This window comes from Crinia signifera, chromosome 2 (genome assembly GCF_055691185.1).
Source record: "Crinia signifera chromosome 2, ASM5569118v1, whole genome shotgun sequence".
NCBI lineage: Eukaryota > Metazoa > Chordata > Amphibia > Anura > Myobatrachidae > Crinia > Crinia signifera.
The window spans coordinates 196,507,739-196,529,049 of NC_139218.1; the positions used below are offsets into that span (position 1 = coordinate 196,507,739).

At 46.6% G+C, this 21,311-nt stretch overlaps 1 protein-coding gene across 2 annotated transcripts in view; it reads left to right on the forward strand.

Annotated features, from left to right (window-relative positions):
• Positions 1 to 21,311, forward strand: part of MNMIP1 (manchette microtubule inner protein 1) — a 107,301-nt gene that overhangs the window by 22,581 nt on the left and 63,409 nt on the right. For both annotated transcript variants that reach the window (XM_083173533.1, XM_083173532.1), the window contains exon 3: positions 10,762 to 10,828. In XM_083173533.1, coding sequence (XP_083029659.1) covers positions 10,762 to 10,828 — 67 coding nt within the window. The remainder of the gene's footprint in view (positions 1 to 10,761; positions 10,829 to 21,311) is intronic.

Below are 21,311 nucleotides of genomic sequence, written 5' to 3' on the forward strand. Positions count from 1 at the left end.
ACATGGTGCCTAAAAAATAATCTCATAAAAAGGAGGCTCCAAAATCAAGTAGGTGCTCCTTCTATTATGAAGCCTGTGGTTTGGTCAACGTGCACACTAGGGCCACATATAGGATATTTATGAAAACAAAAGAATTGGGGGAATCAATTTTTAGTCACATTTCTCTAGTAAAATCTACTGTGTTCCTTAGAAAAATGTATTAAAATTGCAAATCTGCAAAAAAAATGAAATTTTGAAATTTCACCTACACTTTGTTTTAATTCCTGTGAAACACCTAAAGGGTTAACAAACTTCCAAAATGCTGTTTTGAATACTGTGAGGGGTGCAGTTTTTGAAATGGCATCATTTATGGGGGTGTCTCACATACAAGTCCCTCAAAGTCACATCAGAACTGAACTGGTCCCTAAAAAAATCAGTGTTTGAAATTTTCTTGAAAATTTGAAAATTTGCTATTCATATTGTAAGCCTCCTAGTGTCCAAAAAAATTAAAAGGAAGTTGAAATAATGATGGAAACATAAAGTAGACATATGGTCTATGTTAGTTATTAACTATTTTGAGTGGTATGATTATTTGTCTCACAAGCAGAAAATTTAACATTTTGCAAATTGCTAAATTTTCCATTTTTTTACGACATTTTGGTATTTTTCACAAAAAAACACAGACTGTATTGACCCAAATTTACCACTAATTTGAAGTACAATGTGTCACGAGAAAACAATCTCAAAATCACTGGGATAAGTAAAAGCAAAAAAAAGTTATCCCCACTTAAGTGATACATGTCAGATTTGAAAAAAAGGGCTCTGTCAGGAAGGCAAAAACATGCTGTGTCAGGAAGGGGTTAATGACTGTTGGAAGGTTTAATGACTGTATTGAGTGGTCATACCACACCCAACTCCACATGCACAAATCACCCGAAAAAGGGTTGCAGCACCGTTTTCCAGGTTATTTCTGCTGCAGCCCAATGTAGGATTCCAGACAGATACTTAATTAAACATGGGTGCAGAGTGTGCAGTGTGGGCCTCCTTAGAACACACACTGCTCCCATTACAGATATGCCAGTGATGCTTAAGCATTGCAGTTCTGTTCAAAAGTACAGGTTGAGTACTCCTTATGCAAAATGCTCGGGACCAGGACAATTTTGGTTTACGGATTATTCCGTATTTCGGAATATTTTAATATTTCAATGATGTATTTTTGAAGTATCTTGCTTTTATGCTGTATAAACACATCAACCACATGAAATACACACAAATATATATTATTTGTGCATAAAACAAGGTTTCAAAACATGAAACAAAGTTTGTGTACAATCTCAGATCCTGAATGAGAATGCCAAGCAATCACTTTCTTGCATATATTTAGTGACAGTTACATATCATGTCCCCAGTACTGCTGTTACAGATGACCCTAGTAAGTTTTTAGCAAAAAAAATATATTTTTTTCACTTTCTGGAATGTATGGTTTTCGGAATAATTTGGATAACGGATATTTGGATACGGGATACTCAACCTGTATTGCCTATCAAATTTCTGTAGTTTCATTTCTCAACATTCTAAGACATTTCATGCGTTGCTTGTAGATAAATAAATATATATATATATATATATATATATATATATATACCATAAATAATGTTAACATTATTGCTATTGTAGACAATTGGATTGCATCTCATCAACTTCATATCAATCAAAGCTACTATTTTTTGCATTTAGCACCCCGGTGGACGGTACCGCCACAAGGGTTAGGCTCTAGCGGGGAGGGGGGGGGGTAGCTGTGTGTGTGGGGGTGGTTTTGTCACCCCAGTTTTGACTGTGTTAGAACCAGTTAGTCTGATTAAGGCAATGACCATCTTTGGATGCAGCACTCTGATTGCAGATGCATACAGGAGCAATGTCTTTCATACTGGTGCCTCCTGCTTTATTTTATTTGTACATTATTGCACTGTTAACTGAATAAGAGCCTCTACAACAACATAGAGCTTTAAATGCTCTTAAATTGCACCTGTTCATCAGAGCCTACCTGCCCTCCTCCCAATCCTAACTCATGCCCTCTCTCCTACCTAACTTATCTTATCGAAGTTCACCTTCCAGTATTCCCCCACTCCACTGTCACCTCTCACTAACAATGCCCTACCAAACACACTCTTATACCATGTTCTCATTGCCACCCCTGCAAAAACCTGATCCCGGGGCACAGATCATCTCAGCTAACAGACCCTCTTCATACTGCACCTAGGACCCGGGAAACTGGTTCCCGGGTCTACCCTGCCAACAAGTGTGAGGAATCGAAGAGCAGCTTTGATTGTCCATATGGGCACCACCACTCTTCCTCCAGTTTGGATCATACACCTTGGAGTACTGCTTATGAAGTGCTTTAAGTTTGTTCTCAACCTGTTGCTGGGTTTTATGGATGCCATGGGCAGACAGTATTTTTGATATGTTGTAGTACACCAGTGAGGGCTAACCTTGCGAGATGCAGATGTCGTGGTGTTTAAATGCCGCAACGGAACCCGATCTTGCACCTTTTGCAGGCTGGTTTGAGCCCGAATGTGCCCAAATTTGCTTTCTGCCCTATTTGCAAAATCATTGCAGATAATAGGATCATTAATAAATGTCTCCAGTCCTCCATATTAGGTTATCCAGTCTGACTGCCAGGGGCGGATTGGGAATTAAAACCAGCCCGGGAAATATCTTGAAGCAGCCCTAACGGGGGGAGGGGATTTTTGAGGGGGCGTGACCCTGCGCTAAAGGGGCGTGGCCTATTACAAGGTCATGCCCCATTTTCACTGCTGTGGGGGCATGGCTAGTGGCTCTCTGAGCTGCTGGCTATGTCCCCAGCTCCTCAGGCTGCAGAATAGGTGCATTCACATCTATTCTGCAGCCTGTGGGGCTGGGGAGATAAAGACAAGGGGGTGACGGGGGTCTCCTAACTGCCCCAGCACCATCCACCCCCCCCTCCCCCCTGCCATGAGACACTGAGTATGGGCCACCTCCCTTAAACACATTATGCACCATAACAAGAGGGCCCCTTTTCTATAAAAAAAACTGTACACCTTATGCCACACAGTATGAGCCAACATTCACATTATGACACATAGAGTAAAAAAATAATAACATTATGCAGCACCCTATGAAACAAAAATCACATTATGCCGAAGAGTATGAGCTAAAGTTCACGTTATGCAATGGAATGAGAAGACACAGGGTGAGAGGGGGTTGGTGCAGGGTGAGAGGGGTTGGTGATGAAGGGTGAGAAGGGGATGATGAGGGGTGAGAGTAGAATGGCAAGGTGGAAGAGGATGCAGGGAGGGAGGGGGGACGGAGGGTGGCATACAATGCTGGGAGGGGAGATGCAGGGTGGCTGAGAACGAAGGGAGGGAGGACTTACGCAGGGTGGCACAGGGCACAGAGTGTGAGGGGGCATGGTGGCACAGGATGCAGGGTAGGAGGGTGAACGCAGAGTGGCAGAGGATGCAGGGAGGGGAGTCACAAAGTGGTGGAGGATGCAGGGAGGGGAGACACAGAGTGGAGTTGGTTGCATGGTGGCAGAGGATACAAGGAGGGGGGACGCAGGGTGGCATAGGATGCGGGGTGACAGGGAAGACGCAGAGTGGCATAGGATGTGGGGTGGTGGAGGACTCAGATAGGGAGGGGGGAAACAGGGTAGCGGAGGAAGCAGGGTGGGAGGGGGTAATCAGGGTGGCATATATATATATATATATATATACACACACACACACGGCCATTTTAACTTTGGGCACAGCCGAGGCTGGCCGCGGCTATATTCAATTAGGGCCAGTGGCGTAACTATAAATTTTGCTCCCCCCTGCCAAAGAATTTTCTGGCGCCCCCTCATAATGCCCATTACACTATACGCCACACTCATTATGCCCCTTATACTAAACGCCTCACATCTAATGCCCCTTACACTATACGCCACACACCATAATGCCCTTTACACTGTACACCACACACCCTAATGCCCCTTACACAATATGCCACACTGTAATGCACCTTACACTATACGCCACACACCACAATTCCCCTTTGACTATACTCGACAAGCCGTAATGCCGCGTAAACATTATACACACATACATATACAGAGGAACCACAGATTACTGACGGGCCAGAATATAGTGTAGTCCCGTGATCGTATGCGACGACACCAGGTTTGATGTTCTGCACATCACACCTGATGATATTGCAAGCAGAGACACAGAGACACACACATGGGGAGGGGGAGCTGGAAGAGACACACACATGGGGAGGGGGAGCTGGAAGAGACACACACATGGGGAGGGGGAGCTGGAAGAGACACACACATGGGGAGGGGGAGCTGGAAGAGACACACACATGGGGAGGGGGAGCTGGCAGAGGCACACACATGGGGAGGGGGAGCTGGAAGAGACACACACATGGGGAGGGGGAGCTGGAAGAGACACACACATGGGGAGGGGGAGCTGGCAGAGGCACACATGGGGAGGGGGAGCTGGCAGAGACACACCATGGGGAGGGGGAGCTGGCAGAGGCACACACATGGGGAGGGGGAGCTGGCAGAGGCACACACATGGGGAGGGGGAGCTGGCAGAGGCACACACATGGGGAGGGGGAGCTGGCAGAGGCACACACATGGGGAGGGGGAGCTGGCAGAGACACACCATGGGGAGGGGGAGCTGGCAGAGGCACACACATGGGGAGGGGGAGCTGGCAGAGGCACACACATGGGGAGGGGGATGGGGAGCTGGCAGAGGCACACACATGGGGAGGGGGAGCTGGCAGAGGCACACACATGGGGAGGGGGAGCTGGCAGAGGCACACACATGGGGAGGGGGAGCTGGCAGAGGCACACACATGGGGAGGGGAGCTGGCAGAGGCACACACATGGGGAGGGGGAGCTGGCAGAGGCACACACATAGGGAGGGGGAGCTGGCAGAGGCACACACATGGGGAGGGGGAGCTGGCAGAGGCACACACATGGGGAGGGGGAGCTGGCAGAGGCACACACATGGGGAGGGGGAGCTGGCAGAGGCACACACATGGGGAGGGGGAGCTGGCAGAGGCACACACATGGGGAGGGGGAGCTGGCAGAGGCACACACATGGGGAGGGGGATCTGGCAGAGGCACACACATGGGGAGGGGGATCTGGCAGAGGCACACACATGGGGATGGGGAGCTGGCAGAGGCACACACATGGGGAGGGGGAGCTGGCAGAAGCACACACATGGGGAGGGGGAGCTGGCAGAGAGACATACATGGGGAGGGGGAGCTGGCAAAGGCACACACTGTGGGTTGAGGGGGGTGTGCAAAGGCACAAATATGGATGCACAAATGGTGTGGGGGGCCAGGGGCACACATGTGGGTGGGGGGGCACATATGGTGTGTGTGTGTGTGTGTGTGTGTGTTTGGGGACAGTGTCACATAGTGTGGGGGGAAGCTGCTCCATAGAAGGGGGAGAAGACACAGGTGGGGAACAACTTCTTAGTGACTCTGTGTAGTCCAGCCTGGGGAAATAGTGACTCAGGTGGGGGCCCACTGCGGCAGGGTATGCATCCTAAAATTATGACACCTTAATCAGCCATGTACCTGAAGTAACTTTAGGGCTGCCCCTGCCCTGATAACTATGAATCTTCTGCTCGTTCCTCTCCATGAGCAGGGGCGGATTGGCCCACCGGGAAACCGGGCTGTTTCCCGGTGGGCCGGCATATTTTTAGTGTAAAGGGCCGCCCTCCCTCCCTAACAGGGGCGGCCGCGGCACCTCCGTGTATTTTGCCCAATTTAAAGATGGCCGCGGCCAGCCTCCAGTTGTTCCAAAGTCAAAATGGCCGCGGGAGGGCTGCTGCGCATGCGCGGCCGCACGCAGCTCCTCCCGCAGCTAATGTGCAGACTGCAGAGGTGGCCGCATCGCGATCGCGGGTGCGCGTGTGACGTCACCGCGCACCCGCCCACTACAAGAATGCCTGCATCGTGGGGAGGCTAAGGAGTGACTGCCTAGGCTATCATTCTGACCTATTGTGAAAGTGCCCCTCCGAAGATCCTGCGCTCTCTCACTCCCTGGCCCTGCTGCAGCTGCCGTGATTGACAGCCTCCAGCGCTGAATAGAAGAACAGGATGCTCAGCTCTGAGCTGTCCAATAGTGTTTGATGCAGCAACCTGCTGCTCAGTGATTGGCTGAGCACGCAGGCTGCAGGGAAAAGGGAGGCAGGATTCCCGGCTCAGTCAGCTAAGCTTAGTGTTGGAGAGGCTGTCTGCAGGGGTGTGCTGCTCATGGAGAGGAACGAGCAGAAGATTCATAGTTATCAGGGCAGGGGCAGCCCTAAAGTTACTTCAGGTACATGGCTGATTAAGGTGTCATAATTTTAGGATGCATACCCTGCCGCAGTGGGCCCCCACCTGAGTCACTATTTCCCCAGGCTGGACTACACAGAGTCACTAAGAAGTTGTTCCCCACCTGTGTCTTCTCCCCCTTCTATGGAGCAGCTTCCCCCCACACTATGTGACACTGTCCCCAAACACACACACACACACACACACACACACACACACACCATATGTGCCCCCCCACCCACATGTGTGCCCCTGGCCCCCCACACCATTTGTGCATCCATATTTGTGCCTTTGCACACCCCCCTCAACCCACAGTGTGTGCCTTTGCCAGCTCCCCCTCCCCATGTATGTCTCTCTGCCAGCTCCCCCTCCCCATGTGTGTGCTTCTGCCAGCTCCCCCTCCCCATGTGTGTGCCTCTGCCAGCTCCCCATCCCCATGTGTGTGCCTCTGCCAGATCCCCCTCCCCATGTGTGTGCCTCTGCCAGATCCCCCTCCCCATGTGTGTGCCTCTGCCAGCTCCCCCTCCCCATGTGTGTGCCTCTGCCAGCTCCCCCTCCCCATGTGTGTGCCTCTGCCAGCTCCCCCTCCCCATGTGTGTGCCTCTGCCAGCTCCCCCTCCCCATGTGTGTGCCTCTGCCAGCTCCCCTCCCCATGTGTGTGCCTCTGCCAGCTCCCCCTCCCCATGTGTGTGCCTCTGCCAGCTCCCCCTCCCCATGTGTGTGCCTCTGCCAGCTCCCCCTCCCCATGTGTGTGCCTCTGCCAGCTCCCCATCCCCCTCCCCATGTGTGTGCCTCTGCCAGCTCCCCCTCCCCATGTGTGTGCCTCTGCCAGCTCCCCCTCCCCATGGTGTGTCTCTGCCAGCTCCCCCTCCCCATGTGTGTGCCTCTGCCAGCTCCCCCTCCCCATGTGTGTGCCTCTGCCAGCTCCCCCTCCCCATGTGTGTGCCTCTGCCAGCTCCCCCTCCCCATGTGTGTGCCTCTGCCAGCTCCCCCTCCCCATGGTGTGTCTCTGCCAGCTCCCCCTCCCCATGTGTGCCTCTGCCAGCTCCCCCTCCCCATGTGTGTGTCTCTTCCAGCTCCCCCTCCCCATGTGTGTGTCTCTTCCAGCTCCCCCTCCCCATGTGTGTGCCTCTGCCAGCTCCCCCTCCCCATGTGTGTGTCTCTTCCAGCTCCCCCTCCCCATGTGTGTGTCTCTTCCAGCTCCCCCTCCCCATGTGTGTGTCTCTTCCAGCTCCCCCTCCCCATGTGTGTGTCTCTTCCAGCTCCCCCTCCCCATGTGTGTGTCTCTGTGTCTCTGCTTGCAATATCATCAGGTGTGATGTGCAGAACATCAAACCTGGTGTCGTCGCATACGATCACGGGACTACACTATATTCTGGCCCGTCAGTAATCTGTGGTTCCTCTGTATATGTATGTGTGTATAATGTTTACGCGGCATTACGGCTTGTCGAGTATAGTCAAAGGGGAATTGTGGTGTGTGGCGTATAGTGTAAGGTGCATTACAGTGTGGCATATTGTGTAAGGGGCATTAGGGTGTGTGGTGTACAGTGTAAAGGGCATTATGGTGTGTGGCGTATAGTGTAAGGGGCATTAGATGTGAGGCGTTTAGTATAAGGGGCATAATGAGTGTGGCGTATAGTGTAATGGGCATTATGAGGGGGCGCCAGAAAATTCTTTGGCAGGGGGGAGCAAAATTTATAGTTACGCCACTGGCCCTAATTGAATATAGCCGCGGCCAGCCTCGGCTGTGCCCAAAGTTAAAATGGCCGTGTGTGTGTGTGTGTGTATATATATATATATATATATATATATGCCACCCTGATTACCCCCTCCCACCCTGCTTCCTCCGCTACCCTGTTTCCCCCCTCCCTATCTGAGTCCTCCACCACCCCACATCCTATGCCACTCTGCGTCTTCCCTGTCACCCCGCATCCTATGCCACCCTGCGTCCCCCCTCCTTGTATCCTCTGCCACCATGCAACCAACTCCACTCTGTGTCTCCCCTCCCTGCATCCTCCACCACTTTGTGACTCCCCTCCCTGCATCCTCTGCCACTCTGCGTTCACCCTCCTACCCTGCATCCTGTGCCACCATGCCCCCTCACACTCTGTGCCCTGTGCCACCCTGCGTAAGTCCTCCCTCCCTTCGTTCTCAGCCACCCTGCATCTCCCCTCCCAGCATTGTATGCCACCCTCCGTCCCCCCTCCCTCCCTGCATCCTCTTCCACCTTGCCATTCTACTCTCACCCCTCATCATCCCCTTCTCACCCTTCATCACCAACCCCTCTCACCCTGCACCAACCCCCTCTCACCCTGTGTCTTCTCATTCCATTGCATAACGTGAACTTTAGCTCATACTCTTCGGCATAATGTGATTTTTGTTTCATAGGGTGCTGCATAATGTTATTATTTTTTTACTCTATGTGTCATAATGTGAATGTTGGCTCATACTGTGTGGCATAAGGTGTACAGTTTTTTTTATAGAAAAGGGGCCCTCTTGTTATGGTGCATAATGTGTTTAAGGGAGGTGGCCCATACTCAGTGTCTCATGGCAGGGGGGAGGGGGGGGTGGATGGTGCTGGGGCAGTTAGGAGACCCCCGTCACCCCCTTGTCTTTATCTCCCCAGCCCCACAGGCTGCAGAATAGATGTGAATGCACCTATTCTGCAGCCTGAGGAGCTGGGGACATAGCCAGCAGCTCAGAGAGCCACTAGCCATGCCCCCACAGCAGTGAAAATGGGGCATGACCTTGTAATAGGCCACGCCCCTTTAGCGCAGGGTCACGCCCCCTCAAAAATCCCCTCCCCCCGTTAGGGCTGCTTCAAGATATTTCCCGGGCTGGTTTTAATTCCCAATCCGCCCCTGTCCATGAGCAGCACACCCCTGCAGACAGCCTCTCCAACACTAAGCTTAGCTGACTGAGCCGGGAATCCTGCCTCCCTTTTCCCTGCAGCCTGCGTGCTCAGCCAATCACTGAGCAGCAGGTTGCTGCATCAAACACTATTGGACAGCTCAGAGCTGAGCATCCTGTTCTTCTATTCAGCGCTGGAGGCTGTCAATCACGGCAGCTGCAGCAGGGCCAGGGAGTGAGAGAGCGCAGGATCTTCGGAGGGGCACTTTCACAATAGGTCAGAATGATAGCCTAGGCAGTCACTCCTTAGCCTCCCCACGATGCAGGCATTCTTGTAGTGGGCGGGTGCGCGGTGACGTCACACGCGCACCCGCGATCGCGATGCGGCCACCTCTGCAGTCTGCACATTAGCTGCGGGAGGAGCTGCGTGCGGCCGCGCATGCGCAGCAGCCCTCCCGCGGCCATTTTGACTTTGGAACAACTGGAGGCTGGCCGCGGCCATCTTTAAATTGGGCAAAATACACGGAGGTGCCGCGGCCGCCCCTGTTAGGGAGGGAGGGCGGCCCTTTACACTAAAAATATGCCGGCCCACCGGGAAACAGCCCGGTTTCCCGGTGGGCCAATCCGCCCCTGCTGACTGCACTGGGTCACTGACTGCTATTGTTACTATCTGTCATTCAGTTGTATAGAGATCACAATGGTTGTTTTCTCCTGTACTGCCAAAGTTTTTTGTGTTATTTTGTGAGTTTTACTGTTACTTGCATGGATGATGCTGGGACACTTGTAGCATCGTATAAATAAATGATAATATTTCTAATTCCACAATATGGCAACCAGCTACAAAGGATTCTAACAAAATTATTGTGGACATTTAGGGGTAAATTTGCTAAGATAAGAGTTTTATTGAAGATGGGATGTAAGAGGGGTATAACTTTGTTTCTGTTCAGAGCAAATACTGGCTGTTTTATTCTAAACACTGCCATTTAGATTTCAGTTTGAGCACACCCCACCCAAATGTAACTTTCTCTGCACCTGTTTCATCAGCCCCACCAGCAGTACACATGGTTTTGTCCATTAAAGAAGGAGTTTGCTCTCGCAAACCAACCAGAATCACCCCCAATATCACTGCTAGCCTTGAAGCCCCAGTATTGCAGTATCAGGCTTATTACCTGCAATTAATGCTGGTGTCACAGCGGCTGTGGCTGGCTTTAGCCTTTGATGTGCTGTGGTGTGATGTTATTCTATGTAGGTCTGGTATCCTGCTGTATTCAAGTATAGATTCATATAAGAAGAAAAGCATGTGTTATTTTCCCTGCGTCATGGATGTGGTCCGTGAATTGAGTCCCGGATTCCTGAGTAGCATTGTCACTGGCCTATTTATGAGATGAAAGTTATGAAGCAGGAAGACCTTAATGTTTCTCTGCTCATTGTTTCTGCATGAGAAAGGAGTTTTAGTATAGTAACATTATGGCAGCTCTGGGGCATGCAGATTCCAGTTTACGATAAACAGGTTTAAACAATATTGGCCTAACGTAATGCTTACATTTATTCAAAGCAACCTTTCTCTCTCTCTGCTACAGGAAATTCCATCACTTTTTCTAAATGATAATGGACAGAGGTTCCCGAGGTCTGTCAGGAAAAGCAGTGGTAAGTAAACGGTTAATTTACACAGTTCTGCCTGTCTTCACCATGGTGAGAAGGAGCTTTTACCATCTCTATACAAATACTATCACTTATGTATGGATTTGTGGTTGAATGGAACACCTAGATGTTATAGGTCCATGATTACAGGCCAGTTCCTAAAACCATGTCATTCAGTAGACATTACAGTATGTGGTTTTACAGAGAAGTTGTATTAGATCAATGGATACATTTGGAGGAGATCTCTGGAGATATTTGTTCTTTTATTTTGACTACTCCCTAAATAAATAATGAAATGATTCTGTTTCATCAGTGTCAAACTCTAATTGAATGTCTCCCCATTTAAAGCGCAACAGAACTTGCTGTGCTATATAAGACACTCTTCACAAAAATAATAATAAATAAATACATTATTTTTCGTGCGCACCACATATTAACGTTTAGGCTGCGGTTACGGTTAGGCTGTGGTTAGGGTTTAATAGTATTGTCGACATTCACAAAGTCAATGCATAATGGCCCTTATTCAGATCTGATCGCAGTACAAATTTGTTCTCAAAATGGGCAAAACCATGTGCACTGCAGGTCGGGCAGATGTGCAGAGAGAGTTAAGGTGGCCATACACACGCAGATTTATCTGCAGATCTGTCTGGTTGGAACAAAAACCTGGTTATGGGTGAGAGCAAATGACAGTTGACCATTTGCTTGGAAATGCTGGAAAACTGACAAACTGACACTAATCCATAACCATGTTTTTGTTCCAACCAGCCAAATCTGAAGATAAATCTTACTAGTGTATGGGCACCTTTAGATTTGGGTGGGGTGTGTTGAAACAAAAATCTAAATTGCAGTGTAAATATAATGCAGCCAGTATTTACCGTGCACAGAAACAAAATAACTCACACAAATTAACTCTCTCTGCACATGTTACATCTGCCCCACCTGCAGTGCACATGGTTTTGCCCATTTTGAGAACAAATTTGTACTACAATCAGATCAGAATAAATGCCAATGTCAATATGCAAACCATGTTGGCATTCTCATAACTCTATACCACACCCATTTATTTATCCACATGTGATGTGCCAAAACTCAAGCTCTGTAGTATTATTACATATATGTCTGTGCTTTTAAGATTACATTACAATATGTAACCTGGCTGCATGAGATCCAAAAGGCTGTTTTGCTGCCCTCAGGGAGGATTACAGGTACATAGGAATCCAGTGAGTGGGGACAAAAATATCACAGTGTTATTATTGTCTTAGATCCCCCTGCAACTGTCCTGTCTCACGTGGTCTCACTGACTGCATCAGAGATTTAGAGTGAATTAGTAGAACTGTTCTGTGAAGCTTACTCTAGCAAGGGAGAAATGATTAAAGTCTCAACTCTGGAGCTTTGTTGCAGCTGTTTTGGATCCAGCTTGTCTTCACCACAGAAATAGTAGAGTGATGATAATTATGCAGACATTGTGCCGACGACTGGGGCAGAACACACGTGCTGCAGGGATGGGCTGAGAGCAGATATGTGTTATATGTCAGGGGTGGATGGGATAAATTGGATGCAGAGGTGAGGAAGATGGGAAAAAGTGGTTGAGTGAGGGAGAAAACGGATATGTTAAAGGTAAGGGTTAGTTGTTTGAAATGTGTTTCACAAGTGAGGGTAACCTCTTTTTGAACTGTTCCATGGCAGGGGTAGCCAACTCCAGTCCTCGAGAGCTACCAACAGTTCCCATTTTCCAGCTCACCTCACAGGTAAACCAGTGCACTCATTACTCACTGACACATTTTAAAAGATAACACAGGTGGAGCTAAATACTTCACTTGATCTTTGATCTAATGCATGAGATTACTATACATTGTACATTTGTGATCCCTCTCAAATAAAAGAATGGTGGCTGTTCCTTTGCAGACTGCAGGGATCTCTGTCTGGAGCAGAGAAATGTATTCATATGACTAGTTTTGTGGCATCTTATTTGCGGACAGATTTATCCTCTGTTTTGTTATTGGGCAAATGTTGGTACTTGGGTATTAGCATGGCGCCCACTTAGCATAAGTACACTGGCGTAGTGAAATCGCATTGCATGTCCCGTTTTTTGTGCCGTGCAATGCGATCTCACTAGTTAATATGGTACTTGTATATTAGCATGGCGCCCATTACGCAGTTAGCGTAGCTGTGCTTTCAGAATCACTGCAGGCAGCGTAAATAGCGTAGTCAGTCAGAAGTAGCGTAGTGTTCCCGCTCCCTGTCAGATTCAGTCAAAGGTGAAGAAGTGACAGTAATGGCTGCATCAGTGAGAGGTGAAGGAGAAGTGACAGTAACGGCTGCAGAACCTGTCACAATGTTCACCTTGCCGCAGACAGAGGAGGAGGCAGTTGTTTTCTTTCAGCAGCACAATTTGCTGCCAGTAACCCAAATTTATGTTAATGGACACCCAATGCGCTTAAGTATCAAAGAGTGCATGTGGCACTGCCATATCAAATCATGTTGGAAGAAGGTGAGCCTCAGAGCGGCACATTGGTTCCCGGGGTGCCGTTTACCGTTTCTAACGCTTATCCGCTTTATTTATTCCTGGGCGGAGGAGGTGACAACTATCAGTTACTGCGAGCGTCAACTTCAGTTGTCAAATAAAACAGTGGTCCCCTATAATAATTTGATGCGGGAGGCCTGCACCGTGGACCTAATGGCACAGCCCCAACGACGTATTGGCGGTCCAGGTAAAATCGTCAAAGTAGGCGAGAGCCTCTTTGTCCAGTGGAAAAGCCATGTGGGATGGATGCTGCCTCAACAGTGGATATTCAGAGGCATTTCAAGAGACACTGGTGAGTGCTTTGTTACACCTTTCCAAAAACGTGACGCCAGTACTCTGATGACCACCATCAATCAATTTGTTGAACCGGGGACAATGATCTACTCCGATTGCTGACGTGCCTATAATACAGAGCAGCTGGAGCAGGCAGGATATTACCATGCTCAGGGTTAAACATTGTTTTCATTTCGTCGACCTGGAGACTGGTGTTCACACACAGAACATTGAGCGCCTTTGGGGGTCATGTAAATGGCGCAACAAGCGTCAAAGAGGCACCGCACGCCTGCATCTAGATTCCTACCTGCTGGAATTTATCTGGCGGAAGACTGTGGGTGCTGAAAATGCTTTCCAGCGTATTATTTATGCACTTTCGCTTCTTCCAAAGTCTAATGCAGACTGTGAAGAATGACTCTTTTATTAATGTCTTTGTTCTTGATTCATTGTTATTATTCTAATTAGTTAATGTGATATTTTGTTCTTAATTATTAAGTAAATTCAAGTTAACAGTTAACACATGTCGTCATTACTGTCTCAGATGTATGATATGGCAGGTGTGAATGTGTTCGTAAAACACCCCCACTATCCACGCCAGCCCGGTACGTGTCCTCCCGACTTGTTCATACCCCCACTATCCACGTCAGCGTGGAGTTGATCTTATAAAGTGTGGAGAGCGCATCGAGCCACCGAGCCCGGCCCGCGTGTAGAGCGGATGCGGATTACTTTACATGTATTCCGGGTCCCCTTGCGGTGGCTCGCTGCTCTCGTCCACACTTTATAAAATCAACTCCACGGCGACGTGGATAGTGAGGGTATGAAAAGTCGCTGCCTAATGAAGCCAGATGCAGTATGTGAGACTGTGACTGGCTTCACTGTGACTGGCAGTGACTTCCTATTGGAAGTCCAACCTGCCAGTCACTCAAGGCAGTACCATTGGGAGGTGCGGGGTAGCCACAAAAATGGCATCAGCTGCGGGGTAGCCACAAAAATGGGTTCTGCGCATGCGCAGTACCACGGACTATACTGGGCATGCGCTGGACCGGGGACCCGGAAAATATGTCTCTGGGGGCTGCTGCAAAGGCAGCCCATAGAGGCTGGGGCTAGCGCATGCACAGTATGTAAGAAGTACTGCGCATGCTGTATATGAGCCACCCCGACCTGAAGTGCATTAGTTGGATACCAGCTGCGCACCTTGCAGGCTACCTCTGGAACACATTCGTAAATTGCTCACACTAGTCTGCCATGGTATAGCAATTGAAAAAATCAGATTTATATTCCAGTAGTACCTCTTTCACATCACCAAAATAACCCGGGTCGAGCAGGGGTTGTTGCCAGGTCGACCCGGGTCAAGTAACCTGGCATTTTGTCCAGGGTTATAAGAAGGGTTAAACCCAAGTTGCCCTCTTTATAATGCGATTGCAACAGACTCGGGATTGCAACTCATTTTAGTGATGTGAAAGGGGTATAAGGGGCTAGTGTAATATTTATGTGAGATTTTAAGCATAATAGATGATGGCCAATGAATAATATATACATTAACAAATTATAATGGTGATTCTATGCATGTTGAATTTTTACATGTTTTTTTATTAAGGAATAAATTGTTTTATATTGAAAACGCTGTTTAGTAATTTGTTCCTCAAAGCGCAGTTCCTTTCTCTTTCTTTTGATATACAACAAGGGACTGACTATCCCTAACCCAAACTGCTGCTAAATTTGAAATAAGCCCAAAACAGCACCTGGTACTAACCTTAGTGGTGGTGCACACCCTTTCTTTCTCTATACAAAAGAGAGACTGATTTTTACACCAATACACCTACTGTCTTAAGGTGCATACACCCTGTGACAATGATTTGAAGGACATTGTGGGCGTTCCCTTTCGATGGGAATGACCAATCGTATAAATTGTTCACAATTTACATACCCGCTGTTAACGATGGTCTATGATCTTCCCTGCATGCAGTAAGATCATAGACCAATCTTTTGTGAAGTGTTGTGTCTGGAGATTCCCGGGAATGCCTAAAGCAGTGGTTCCCAAACTGTGTGCCTAGGCACCCTGGGGTGCCTCAGGACACTTGCAGGGGTGCCTTGTGTTGGTGGACCAAGATCAATTAATATTATTTATGGTCAATGTACCAGGCAAAACCAGTGCGTGTGGCTGCCAATCATAATATATGTGGACATTCAAACAGAAGCAAATCCTGCCCCTCACCAGATAACTGTGACAAATACACACAATTAATATATACATATAAACTTAATTTAATATTTTTTTTCTGAATTTCTCGATAAGAAGCATTTGGCCTAGGGGTGCCTTGAAAATATTTTGATGCTCTAGGGTGCCGTGATTCAAAAAAGTTTGGGAACCACTGGCCTAAAGCATAATATTGTGCTTGAGCTGGGTTAAACTCCTAGTTTGGAGGAGCAGTGTTTCTTTAAGATTAATAATTTCTTTTGCCTAGGGTGATTAGCATTTTGATTGGTAACAATCTATAGGGCTTCTTGGTGAGTGTTTAGAGCAGTGGTTCTCAAACTCGGTCTTTAGGACCCCACACAGTTCGCGGATTCCAGGTCACCTGACAGGCGCACTTATTACTCAATGTCACATTTTAAAAGATCCAAAGGTGGAACTAATTATTTCACTTGATTTTGTGAGGAGACCTGCAAATCATGCAATGTGTGGGGTCCTGAGGACCGACTTTGAGAACCTGTGATTAGTGTTATGTTAGTGCTTGTCCTTGTTTGAGTTACTCCTGGAAATCCTTCTCTCCCACCCTTTATTTTATTTTGTTACTTGTTGTTGCAGAAAGAACTGAAGTCACTAGTTAATTTTGTTACAGGGGAATCCCTGGTACTACACAAATAACCGGGACTTATAAAAGAGTGCCTCCGCCCAACTCCGACAGGTTGCCGATTACCATTTTCAATTAGACAGACAAGTACATCAGCTTAATAATGAGATGCGTTTGAAATAGAAAATAGTTTTATTTCACAGGAGCAATTCCTCATCCTAGATCTGTTAATGTGGGATAGGCAAAGTTGACAGACTATATTAACAAACCAGACAATAAAATATTGCTTGATCAACCCTGGGAAATGACAGCTCACTTCTCTTCAGCGTCTCTCCTGAGGCTGCAGCCACACATAGCAACGCAGCGGGTCCCGTTTAGCGGGACCCACTGTGCCGAAAGGAGCCTGCACACAGGCTCTTATGTGGCTAGCCACACTTTAGTGGTGCGACCACAGGCATCGGCTCTTCGGTAAGACCAGACGGCGGGAAAATCACATTTCAATTTGAACACCGACATTTCAATGTATATGTTCACACAGTTTGTTGCACTGTGTGCGGCAGTGCCGTACTGTGGGGTAGATGTATGAAGCAGTGATAAGGGAGGAGAAGAGATAAAGTATCTGGTACATTATCAGCTCCTAACTGTTCCTTTTTTAAACCCAGTCTGTAACTGAACAGTCAGGAGCTGATTGGCTGGGGATAAAGGACCAGGCACTTTATCACATCTCCTCCCTTATCACTGCTTCATACATCTACCCCTGTGTGCAGTTGGGCATAGGCGAATCCTGTTCTGCAGGTTTCGGACACACAGCTTTTTGCAGTGCAGTGGGTTCCGTTGAATGGGACCTGCTGCGCTGTGATGTGTAAGCGCAGCCTAACTATATGCTGCTCTGTGAGCCACCCTTTTCCGATGACTGCTATGCTCTCTGGCTCTCCTATTGTACAATCAATAGTAATCTGATTAAATTAAATAAACATTTCTTAAACAATGAGTATATACATACAGAAACCTCCCGGGGGTATCAAATCAAACAAAATAAAAATAAATATAAATAAAATAAAAAGTAGAACAGAATAAATATAAATGTAGCTGCACTGCAATTTGTATTAAAATAGATAATACAATAAATGTTAATCAGTGTACATAGATCTCCTTGTCTGCTCCCAGATGGATGGTTTGTAAATTTGACACAACGGGGAAGTCAAATGTAACTTTTGAGTATAATTGTACACATGAATGTCATTTAGGTGGGACCATCTCTTCTGGTTAATTATTACTCATAAACCACACTTTTGCTCCTTCATTATTCGTTTTTCCCGACAGCAATAAACAGCAGTAAGTGGTATATGACTGTGTTTGCACATGCTTGGTGGAAGATTTAAAGTATATATTGGCCTGGGTACCTTGTATGGAGGGACAGGGGGTACCTTTATGATGCGGGGGACAATGGTCTGTGGTCCCGGACTGCTACAGCCACATCGGCTGCTCGCACCGCAAGCAGGTCTGTAATCTTCAGGAGTCAGTGTTCTGTGTGCACTCACCTATGATGGACGCCCAAGAAGCCTGTACTGGCCACGCTCTTTGCTTTGATCTTCACTGTTTCCAAGAATACTTAAATCCCATTTCATCCAAGAACATGGCACAGGTTTTATACCTCTGCTAGCATGGAAGCTGCAGGCTGAATACAGCATTAACCAAATCATAGGTGCCGATTCTGTGGGTGCTCAAGGGCCCGATCACCCACGGAAATTGATGAGCACCCATGGGCCCGAGTCCCGCTGCTGGGCCACCATATTAACTTGCTAATTTGTGGCTGCAGCGCCCACATTGCCGGACCCGCTACCTGGGAAACAGTATGCCGGGAAGAGTGTATTCTGTCCACGGAGTACCTGCACTGTGGGGGCATTTATGTACCTGCACTGTGGGGGCATTTATGTACCTGCACTGTGGGGCATTTATGTATGTGGAACTATGTTGCCACAATTTGAATATTGGAGACAACTGTGCTCCATAATAATATATTGGTATTATTTTGTGGCCACACCCGTTCCTCATGAAGCCACTTCTCTATATTTTTGGCATGAGCACCCACCAGCAAAAACATAAATCAGCACCTATGAACCAGATTACTAAAAAAGGATACAGTACGTATCTAAAGGCGCTGTCTTTAGCTGCCGCTCAAGAGGGAATTGTGGGAGCCCTCTGAGAGTATTCATAATTGAAAAAGGGGGGGGGGGGATTGATCAGCACTGCTCAATCCCCCCCCCCCCCCTTTCTCCATTAATCAGATTACTGCTGCTTTGTGTTTTAAGCGCCACTGGATAAAGTGTTGTTTTTTGTGTTCAATTGGAGGCTGGCATACCTCCATCTCAGTGGCTGCTGATACACAATACATGTGTGTTTTCCCCCACAATTAAGTGCTGTAGACCTTTTTGTGCTTTGCCACTCTACAATCACTTTGTCTTCAATATGTAAACCTACTGTAACTAGAAAACTGATAATTAAGGCATTATAACTGTTATTAATCCATATCACCAATGTCTAGGTAGACCGTTATTAGGGTGATACCATATGGTTGATTAGGTCGACAGTTACAAAAGGTCTACAGATAAAAGCGGTTACTGTTGACCAGTACAAAAAGTCGACAGGTTCAAAAGGTCAACAGGCAAATAGTCGATACACAAATGTTTGAAACAGGGTGTTTTTTTTTTCAGGTTTTTTTAGTTAATTTTAGTTAATTAATTTTTTTGCTGTTTTGTCCCAAAGATAATATCTTTCCTGTTATCTGACCATCAGTGGAAACATGTACCTCTGTGGGCTCTACTCACTCGCTGCACTTCTGACATTCTGGCATACTTACTCTCTCACTCACTCACTCACAGGTTACTGTTCCCAATAGATGTTTACGTGAATAGTAAATCAAGCAGATCCAAAATAACCCCCCCAAAAAGTGTCGACCATTCCAATATCTAACTTTTCAACCTGTCGGCAAGAAGTCATTCCACATCAGATCACTCCCTCAAAAAAAGAAATGTTCACTATCCATCTCATATTTTACTAATTTTTTTCATGAATAGAGGATGTCATATTAACTATTTTTGTCAAATATCTTGGCTGTTGGTTTATTAAATATTAATTTTTTTCAATTTATTAAATTATTTACTAATCGTGGCTTATTTATCCAGATTATTAGAAGTATTACAGGTGTTTATAAAAGAATCACCATGAAATTTAGACCCCTAACGAATCTAAAAATCCAAACCAAATTACTTTTTGCTTTGTGTGTGTCTCGATACGGCAAAAAAAAAATTCAAATAGGATTAAATACGCTAGCTTAAATCGACATTAGATATTCCAATTTTTTTAGGTGGTTAACAAAGGTATACATTACCACCCAAAAAAAAAAATCAACAGAGTACTATGTTTTATAGTGCAGAAAAAAATCATCAAGTTGATGTTCGATTACTGTTGTACAGCATACATAATTAACACGACGAACCATGAAATGCAAAAACTTTAACACAACTTAAGTCCATAACTTACGTTGAGTTAACAATCACATTATTTTTTCTGTGCTTTATCTTGCTTTCAAAGACCGTTTTTTCAGAATTTCAAGTTGTATTGTCTACGTTATTTCTTCCTTACGACCTGCGTGGTGTGATAAGGGGAGTACACAGGGCAGGCAGGTAAAGTAATATTTATTAAAGGTGCATACACACTGTACAATTTTTTTGACCAATTTCATTCATTTCTGCCATTCTGAACAAAATTGGTCAAAATATCTTTCAGCATGAATGTGAGAAACGAGGAATGATGATGCGCATGCCCGCCAGATTTTCATTAAGATTGTTTGTCAACTGTGCATGCAGCTCAATTTGGATATCTTTCAAAATATGCCTATAAACTGTAGCTAGATCTTTGATCTTTCATCTGTCCTCAATATATTTCGTCAACATCTTTTGTCCAGGACACTGGGTTCAAGGGAAATTTATTTCAACAAAATTGGTCAAAAAAATTGTACAGTGTATGCACCTTAAGACATTTTTGACTAAGCCCATAAATTACTTTGAATAAGCCCATTGGCAATTTTGACTAGGCTGATTTACCAATAGGCCAAATACAGGCGAGGTAGCAGCAACAAGTGTGCCATTAAAATGGCGAGGTTCACCACAAAATGTGGCAGACTCATTGCATTTTACACCCTTTAAGATAGCAATGCACGACCCTGCTAATTCAGTATCTCATAGCATAGATAAGCCCTGTACACACAAGAGATATTGGCTAATGATCAATTTTGACTAAGCAATTTTGACTAGCTACACTGTAGATTTTGACTAGCTGCACTGGAGATTTTGACTAAGCAATTTTGTCTAACTAATGATAGTCTATTATAGTCAAAATTGCGTTTTGTGCACAGTCTATTTATGCTAGGAGATACTGACTAAGCGTCGTTATCGAAGCAGGAGAAAAACATCCCTATAGACTGTTCAGGCAAGGGAATTTTGACTAGATCACAGATGATTATGGTGTGTACATACGGTGCAATTCAGCGGCCACCGAGACCTGGCTCGTTGCCAGCAGTGACTGGCAGGGAGGGAGGGATGGATGGATTGGGGTGTGGGGGTGGTGGTGAGAGAGCAATCTAGTAGAAATAGACTGTGCTGCCTTGTCTGTTTCTACTTTCAATTCTGTAGCCCCGCATCGGAATTGTGTGCAGCTATACCCAGTATGATTTTCACATGCTTTCAATTTTGACTATATAGTTAAATTTGATAGGCAAAATCACACTGTGTGTACACACGATTAGTTAAACAACATCGCTTAGCCAGAATCTGCAGTGCATCTAGCCAAAATCGCTTGTGCATCTAGTCAAAATTGTCCATTAGCCAATATCTCA